The 9,566-nt window shown below is 42.7% G+C and overlaps 1 protein-coding gene across 1 annotated transcript in view; it reads left to right on the forward strand.

Moving 5' to 3' along the window:
- Positions 1–754: 754 nt before the first annotated feature.
- The window catches only part of CAMK2B (calcium/calmodulin-dependent protein kinase II beta), a 133,938-nt gene continuing 125,126 nt past the window's right edge, over positions 755–9,566 (forward strand). Inside the window, exons 1-3 of the mRNA XM_015419500.1 lie at positions 755–804; positions 3,931–4,094; positions 6,104–6,163. Coding sequence (XP_015274986.1) covers positions 755–804; positions 3,931–4,094; positions 6,104–6,163 — 274 coding nt within the window. The remainder of the gene's footprint in view (positions 805–3,930; positions 4,095–6,103; positions 6,164–9,566) is intronic.

Consider the following 9,566-nt stretch of genomic DNA (forward strand, 5'->3'; position numbering starts at 1 on the left):
ACGTTCAGGTGGGGTCTGGAGATCTCCCACTATTTATAACCGATCTCCAGATGACAGAGATCAGTTCCCCTGAAGAAAACGACTGTTTTGGAGGATAAACTCTGTGGCACTGAACCCCCCTCTCAAAACCCCACCCTTCCCAGGCTCCACCTCTGAACTCTCCAGGTATTTTCCAGTCCAGAGCTGGCAACCCAGACTTGCACAGTGGTAAGGCTGGTTCGTCTGCATTGACAATAATTGGAAATTGTGGTAGAATAGGGATCATTGGTAGTAGCAGAGAGTGGTTTCAGATGGGCTTACTGAGACTGTATGATTGCACCAGAGCCATTAGAGGAGTGGTGTGGTTATAATACATGGTGATGCTCTCCCTTGACAAGGCTGCGTTGCTCTTGTTTCGCCATGACCTTCCCTGCAGTGGAAGACCACCAAGGTCACAGAGTGGTGGTGGGAGGGGATTGAACCACATTCCTTCTCCTTTCTGTACCCTCTGCTCTCACACGCTGCCTAAGCAAGGGTACACCCTCCTCCTTAACCTGCTGCAGATCCTCCTTCAACAGGCCACCCTTCCAATCCTCTCCCAGAGCCGGCCCCCTAGCCTCCACCTTTTCATCCAACCAGGAAGAGTCTGAGGTGCAACCACCTCTTGATTTGCTCCCTCCTCTTGGTGGGGATTCTGTGACCTGCTCCACCTGGCTGCCAAACTGGATTACCTAACCCAAGCCCACTGCCCTGCCCTGCCTGTATGGGGCCCATCATGGCCAGGCTGATGCAGCTGCTGACTGAGTGTGGCTTGCCTCAGCTGAGGTGAGTTGTGCCTGCAAAGTCCAGGGCAGTGAGCTGTAATTTCTGGTTTGAAGCAAGCTGTTTCTTCAAATGAAATGGCCGTTCCAGGCTTTAGGAGAACTTTGGTGGGATAGACGCTGGCTGAAGCGATATGAACCTGGGCTTCAAACCCCTGCAACTTGCCTCTGCAAAATTTTCATCGACTGTTTCCATGCTTATAAGTTGAAGAAACTCTCTGAAATTGACAGAGCCATTACCATCCATGTCCACATAGCCTGGCTTCCCCAGATTGCCCCTGCTGTTATACTGTTCATTGTTGCACATGTTCAGCCCCGTAAGAAGTGGTGTTGACTGAGCAGCAGAAATTCTATATCTTGTCATTCTGTCAGTGCCCTTCCGGCTTGCAGCCAGCGATCTGTTCCCCCCTGGGTTTCATCCTCATCATAGGCTGCTAATTGCAGCCAGCTGTCAGGTGGACGAATGTCTGCTGTGTATTAATTGCAAGGGCACCTCCTTTCATTGGTAGGTTTGCCAGATCAGAGACATTTGGGGGCTGTGGTATTTGAAACAGAGACATCCATTATGTTCTATGGGACTCTGATATACTGGAAGAACGGATGGCCCTCTACAAGGTGGACATCTGGTGACTCTTTATGGGTAACCTAATAGCATTCAAATCCAAGCCGTTAGGGGTTGAAAAGTTGTGCCAAGAAATGAGCAAGTCTGATCTTCTTTTTGATTCTTGGGGCTTCCATTGTGTTAGGCATTAAGGCCTTTATCTCACTACTTTAGCTTCAGTAGCAGGGAAATAGAAACATGGGGCAGTTCCAGGCACAGAGACTTAAATGTAACATTAAGCAATATAAGATTTCTTTCCAGTATTGGTTTAATGCTTTGGTTTATATATGACACTGCAGTGGAGGAAGTTCCACAGAGAATGTAATTGCATTCTGTTCAGAATGGAGTTGGATGGTTGATTGTATTAGAGAGGTTCGTTTTGGGGATGGGGGGCAGTTATTTTCATTGTTCTCCTAGATATGAGCTCATTTTCATTAGATAAAATATTGCTCTGGTAGGTGATGTGTTCTAATCGATATTCATTGACCACGGTGTCAGAATTGTGTTCAAATTCTGCATACAAAATAGGATTGGAAGTGTGATTATTTCAGCCTCAAATTTACAAAAATGGGGTGTCAGCGGTGACCTACCTCAAAGCATTTCTGTGAGAATGAGGAAGGCAGACATTGTAAAGTTATTTGATGATATTACGTTAATTTGTAAAATGGATTTGTTTATAAGAGCTTGTTGCTTTTGGGAGCATTTGGAGAGCAGCTTCATTTGTGATGCATTCAGATGAGCAGGAATCACAACTGCTATTAGTAGGAGATTCACAAGTACTATCAGCATCAAGAGCTTTTTCCCCTGGGAAAGAGATGCACAAAATTCTGTTATGGCTGTTAGCAGTGATACACCACTTTCTCCTCCCTCCAAGTTTGCATGATGTTTCAGGATACTGTAAAGGTCAGATCACGCATTACACCAGATCAGTGATTTGAACTCCCAATGTTTAATATATCTGTATCTTTACACATACACCTTTCCCAGGTAGGGCTGCCAGGTCCAACCAAGCTGCCGGTGGGGATCCATCCAACCCTTTCTCCAGGATTTTCTGGCACATGCCACAATGATGTCACCCAGAAGTTACGTCATCACGTTGGAGGAGTGACACTCTAGTTTTTGGGCAAAACTCTTTTTTTTTGCCTTCAAAACCATAGAGTTTGCCCAGAAACTAGAGCATCACCCCCCGATGTCCCTGACACAATGATGTCACTTCCGGGTGACATCATTGCATCTGGGTCATCGCCTGGTGACATCCCTGTTTGGGGGCGGGACTTCCCCCTCCGGCCATCTGGATGGCAGTGGATCCAAGCCCCCCAAAGCAGGGGGATGGCAAAACTGGGGGATGGCAACCCTACTCCCAGGGTTATTGTAAGGATAGAGTGGGTCAGGAATGAACAATGTATGACCCTGTCAGTAGCTTAGAAGAATGGCAGGACAAAATGTAATAGATAAGTAAACATTTATACATGAAGTATGTTTTTAATATGATTTGGTAAAACGATACAGGGACTAGGCATGTTTTAACTCTGGTTTGAGTGTGGGTACCTGGATTTCAAAGTCTTGCAGGTTTGTGTGACAGGACTCGAACCCTAAACCATTCCCCTTGTGTTCCTTTGGTTACTTCTCATTTGGAGACTGTGCAAGGATGACTTCATTGTCTGTGGAGCAGAAGGCAGCAAACGGTGGTCCAGATTGCATGGGTTTGTTGGTGTAGGCTGGTGCTGGCTGTCTTCTGTTGTGCCAGAGGCCTTTGTGTTTCATATGCAAGTTGTACGATTCCGTGAACTGTGTTCATATCACGCACCGCACCACTCGCAGGCAGGAAAGGCAGCTGCGTTTTTCTCAGCTGAAATACCTGACTGTGAGGTGGGATGAAGATGGGGGGACCAAGGAATAAAAAAAGTCTGAAGGCAGAAGTTTGTCACGCTCAGCGTTCCAGCTCTTTGCAGAAAGGGGCCAGGGAGCACTTGCCAAACAGTCAGTGGGCCTTCCCATTTTCTTCAAGGCTTTGATAGTTTTCGCCAGAGTTCTGACTCAGACCAGAGGATTGGCAGCTCACAAACACAATGTAAACGGCCCGGCCCTGCGTGTGCTCTGCATCAAGGAAGCTCCAGCACCCTGCTTGGAATAAATTATGCAAATACACACATTAACTCAAGTATAGTGGTCGTAATTATGGAGATTTTCACAGGAATTTGAATAGTGTTGGGGATTGCACAGGAAAAAAAAGAAGTTGTGGGGGGGGTGCATGCTAAGACAAGAGGTCAAGGTGGGCTGGTTTGAGGGGGGGAGGTTGTTTCATTTAATGGGGAGTTCTTTCCCTGGATTGCGAAACAACCCTCCAACCATAATCTTGTCCGCCTGATGTTTGATGAATAATTTTTAATACAACCATTCTAGATTTGTGAAAGATAACTGCTTGCATGATATAGCAGCGCTCCGTGCTTCTGTAGAAACAGTCCTCCTGTTCTCAGGCACCTTTTGACTCAGAATAATCCTGTTTTAATACTTCATTTACACTTACAGTCTAGATAATATGAAGTGCAAATGTATATTGCAGTGTAATTCTGCAGGTGGGGATCCTCTAACAGTGATCCCTCACTCCACTGAAAAGGAAGAAAATGCATATAAAAAGGAGTCCCTAAATGCATATAAGAACGTGAAGAACAGGAAACCAATTTCTGCGTATGGTGGGAGTGCTATCAAGAGCCAGCTCAGCTCTTGAGAACTGAACAAATAATCTAAACTTGCGTAGACTCTCGGTCTTTTGATTGTATGAAGAGTTACTTTGCTGTCAACGAATCTTTGGGTGCATACAGACAATCATGTCTTGAGTGGTGAGCTCTTTGGAAATATATTCTCTACATTTTTTGTTCAGAGACTATCCTTTTTTCCTGGTCTGAGTTGAGGAGACACTAGTTCTGTGTGGTTTCTGTAGAAGTTGCCTGTGCTCACCCCTGATTGGCAGTGAAATCACTATATCACATCTCCCTTTTTCTGAGCAGTTTTTTTTTTATTTTAAAATGTTAAAAATCTTTTTAAAATTTCATTTGTATGGGGATGGATGTATATTCCGTGGAATAACTAGATTCAGTTTCTTAGTAGTAAAAAATAAATACATTGCTATCTTACCTGAAGCGGGTTAGTAGTGCTGGCAAGAGGATGAATCAGCGTTCAGATCTCTGCTACATACATTTGCCCTCTTCATAGCAAATGTTAGTGGAAACTGCTCTCACCCTGTGGAAGGAAGAACTTGGCTTTGAGGTGCATCAAAATGCACCCTTTGCTAATCACTCGGGTGATTTAGGAGAGTTGCTAAATATGCCGATGACAGGATTTACATGCATTACTGGGCAACCAAAGGATAGCTCGGAATAGTTTTGCCATCCACTTGCCAATGTACAACAAGAAACTCTTTTTAAACTAAATGAGCCAGTTGATCTCCATCAGTGGCATAGTCCCTTGAATCCCATAGTGAAACTAGTTTCAGTTTAAACAAAAATATGTTTATTTACAAAGAAGCAAAATAGTCAGTGTGCAGAATATGAAGAAAAGCACAGAAATGAATGTAACTCTATTGTTTCAATGTGTGTGTTTTTATTTTTAGGGTGTTTGCAATGGATGCCATGTAAAGGTTCAAAACACAGTCCCATACCAAGACCTTATAGTTTGAACGGTCGTGTGCAGAGATGATGACTAGGGCATTCTTACTTTTATTTACAAGGACAGATTTCTTGATTTCTGTGTAGAAAGATAAAACCATGTTTCTGCCTCAGAGGGCAATGGTCATCACAACATCCTATGACATGAATACTGTATTAATTATGATGAAAAACTTCTTATGGAACCTACTACCAGTTGGATTTCATCAGTCAAATGGTCTTGAGTTCTAGTGTTTTGAGGAAGTGAAAGTAATTTTTCAATACTCGTTTCTTTTACGCCATTAATTATTTTATAAATCTTTTTTCATATCCTCTTATTCATCTTCCCCCCCCCCGAATGAACATATTGAACATTAGTTTCTTAAAAAGACCGCCAAGCTTGGTTTGATAGAAACAGATTGAATAATGAATGGTTTTCGATAGCTTTGGATTTTATGAGCAGGCCTTATTTTTGTTGTTGTTATTTTTCTTATTATATTGTTTTAACACATGCATTATTCGCAAAAACAACGTTTTTAATATTATATCATACATGTATTCATGTCAGCTAAAGTTGCTGAGTGAATTCTGAAACAATCTATGACCTTCTTACCCTGGGATGCTGGAAGATTTGTTGGGACTTTCAGCCATAACTGGGACTGCACTACTTACCTGGAAGTGAGTCTCATTGAAGTCAATCAGATTACATTCTTGGTAAACTTGATTAGGATTGCGATATCAATCAGATTGCACCTCATTAATACCTAGGGTTGCCAACCTCCAGGTGACAGCTGGAGATCTCCTGGGATTATAACTGATGGCCACTTTGGAAGGTGGACTCTATGGCATTATACCCCATAGAAGTCCCTCCCCTCCCCAAACTCCACCCTCCTCAGGCTCCACCCTCAAAATCTCCAGGTATGTCCCATCCCAGAGCTGGCAAACCTACTAATAACAGCCTCGCCCTCTGTGATTTTAGCAGAAACCAAGAATTAGATCAAATAAATTCACACTTAACTGATTTACATGGCATACGATGTTCTTTATTTTGTCTCCAGATCATCAGAAGTTGGAGCGAGAAGCTCGAATTTGCCGTCTCTTGAAGCATTCCAACATTGGTAAGTATTTGTCAGGGAGGGCTGGGGGGTGACTTTAAAGATGGTTTGGGAGGACTGAGAATACTTGTCTGCCATTAGTATTTTCCTTGGTTAGAGCACTGCTTAAATGGTAGGGAGGATGATGGAATGTTTGTTCAGTCCAATGAGCTGATATTTTGATTATCACCTAGGTTTGAGAAGGCATTTTTCCAGAATCTTTTCCAACAGATCTGTGTGTTTTTGTGCTTGTGCATGTAAGGTATGCAAACCTTTGCCATCTATAAATCATATTCAGTAGACTAGGTCGATCTCTGGTCTGCAACTAGCATTTTTTTGAGGGTCAAGCTGGTGTGGCCAACAGCCTTTCCCCTTAGGAAGAGTCTTACCTTCTCATGGTCTTACCTTTCACTGCACTAATTTAATTCAGTTTTGTATGTTTTGACATACATTGGTGTGCTTTGATCTGCGAAGCGGACATGTTGCACTTTGTGTTATCTGAAATGTCCTGCGGGTCACTGCATGTGACCATTTTGCTGTTGCTGCTTGGTGAAGTTTGCCATTTTGGAGTGTAGCGTATTCTGGTACAGAAATTCTCTAGAACAATTGTGGTTCTTTTATGTATGGTCTTGTAGTGAGTTGCTTTAGGTGGTTTTGAACCAGGGGGTAGAGTTGTGGAAAGTACCGTCAAGTCGCAGCCAATTTATGACGTGCCTGTAGGATTTCCAAGACAAGAGATGTTCAGGGGTGGTTTGCTATTGCCTACCTCTGTGTAGCAACCCTGAACTTCTTTGATGATCTCCCAAAGTACTAACCAGGGCCAACTCTGCTTAGCTTCTGAGATCTGACAAGATCAGGCTAGTTTGAGCCATACATGTCACAGGGCAGTTTTGAACCACGAGGGCCCTGATTCTCTGCTATTCCAGTGTCAGGAAATGTACAGTTTTGCAGTGAAAAAAATTATGCAGACAAAGTAAATGGTGTACAGACATGTCACATATGCATTAAATATTTTTACTTTGCATACTTTCCCCGTAGTGTATTTTACATGGAGGAGGGGGGCTGCAGAGAGATAGAAATGGGTGGTAGGAAAAGGATGGGAATGGATAGCGCAGAGTTTGTTCAACATGTATATGATGTGCTGTGTAGCCATCAGAGGTCATTTCGGGGGGGAACGCGGGGGAACACAGTTCCCCCGGATGAGGTGCACGGGGGCGGGGCACATGATGAAGCCCCGCCCCCTGCTACCGGCCGCCCTGCTTCCAGCCCTCATTCAGCCAGGAGGAGGCAGGAGAAGAGGGAGGGTAAGTTGCTTCCTCCCCACCTCTCCCCACCCCTGCCTGCCTGGGGCCAAGGAGGGCCTTGGCGGGGCTTCCTCGCACTCCCGCTGGCCTTGCAGGTCCATCGCCGGGCCCCTGATGTCAGGGGGTGTGGCATATGCTAATGAGTTATGCTAATGAGTTCCCCTAGCTCTTTTTCTACGAAATCACCCCTGGTAGCCATAGAATGTATTAAATTATTGAGGAATTTTTTAAAACATTGCCTTTGCTTCATTATCACAAGGAGTCTGATTATGGAATCTGGATTTTATAGAAACAGATGCTTGGTGAAGAACTTACACTTGGTGAAGAACTATACAAAGAGACCAGTGGACCCATTTCTTAAATGGTGCTCCTGTCAGTTTAGTTACTGATCAGGGTCTTAAAGTTGTAGGAGCTGCCTCAGTGTCTGGGTTCTGAAAATCCTGTTTGCTTGTAATACGCAGTCTAATTTTAATGTTTCAGGAGGGTAGCTGTGTTGATCTGCAGTAGAAGAGCTAGGTCTGATGAAGAAGGCAGCTTTGACTCTCAGAAGCTTTTACCCTGAAAATCTTGTTGGGCTCAAATCTACATGATTTTAACATGGCTTAAAAAAAAAACAATAATTGAATAATTGTTTCACATGTACCACCTTCCTTTTTTAAAAATGTGCCTTTTTAAAGAAATTGGCATTCTGTTTAGATGGGGGGGGGGGGTTGTAAGTTGGGGGAAATGCAAGAATGGGAGAATCCTGAAGGGTGTTTCCTATAAAAGGATGCAAGCAGTGGAACTGAATACTAAAGGAGAGGTAATTGGGGCATTGTGGAAGGGATGGAGAGAGTTAAGGGAAAGAAATGCCATATCCTACAAGTTATTATTTCTGATTTAGCACTGTGGATCTCCAGGAAATACTTTTATATAATGCACATTTGTGTCTTTAGTATTTTTTATTGTTCAGAGGCATAAAGTTAAGAAAACTGAAATAGCTAAGAGTTCAAGGAAATGCTGCTTGGGAAATTTGGACCGTCAGTGGTCAGAACATACCTCTTACTTCTTCACTGCAACTTGAGGGAGTAAAATAAAATTGTTACAGCATTGAAAGGACACCTTCTTTGACAGCCTTGTGGATTGAAAATAAGACCGATTTGTTTTGGTAAAATCCATAAAGTTAATATTTCAGGGGGGAAACTGGAAAGCAATTCATATATTACATGTAAAAAAATATTGAGTTTTTCAATATGGATATCATCAGAAGCAAAGACAAGCAAGTATTTAGACTTAGGCAGAACACTCTTTTTATGTATTTTTTTCTCATAGCAAACAGCTTATCTTTAAACCATTATTTAATTATTTGGAAACTTTAAATTAATTGTTCAAGTGCTGCCTTTTACCATCTCATATCATAGGACAGAGATCAAGCCACCAGATGCAATTATTTATGTAAGAATTTATTTAAAATATTTGTATACCACTTCTGTAAATTTGTGTAATAAAACACATAAAAACTGCAATATACAATAAAATAGGCTAATAATGTAAAACATGCAACACAGAAAGAACTTTAAAAGATCATGATAAAAAGTAGCGTTAAAAGTCAGTCTATATTAAAGCCAGAAACAGGAGGTTCAATTAATACAGGATCTAAAAAGTTTTAACAGTGTGGTTATAATCAGAGACAACCCTTGTAAGCCTGTTGACTTTAGCAGATTTAGAGGGGTATAACTCTGTTTAGGATTGCACTATAGATGATCCTAAAAACCCCAGATTAGCAGTTAACAAAATCTTAGATAAATGAGAAAGATTTGGCCTGGTACCAAAAAAGTTAGCAGATTTGGTGCCTGGTAAAAGGTTAGGGAAAAATATTCCAGAGACAGGCACTATGACAGCCCCCCCCCACAGATCCACAACAGGAAGGATGGCAAAAGGTGAAGGCATCAAAGCAATGGAGAAAGTGGGGAGGCAAGAATCATGAGGGACGAAAGTTTATGTGTGCTTTGGTCAAAGAAGAGGAGGATTTGGGAGTTGAGGGATTAAGCTGAAAGCTTGTCAGGGAGAGGTGGGTTTTCAGGCGGGATTTCAAGAAAGAGAGGAAGGTGGCACCACACGGGTGGTCCAGGGAAGCATTTTCA

The sequence above is a fragment of the Gekko japonicus genome, unplaced genomic scaffold, assembly GCF_001447785.1.
Source record: "Gekko japonicus isolate JY-2015 unplaced genomic scaffold, Gekko_japonicus_V1.1 scaffold795, whole genome shotgun sequence".
Taxonomy (NCBI): Eukaryota; Metazoa; Chordata; class Lepidosauria; order Squamata; family Gekkonidae; genus Gekko; species Gekko japonicus.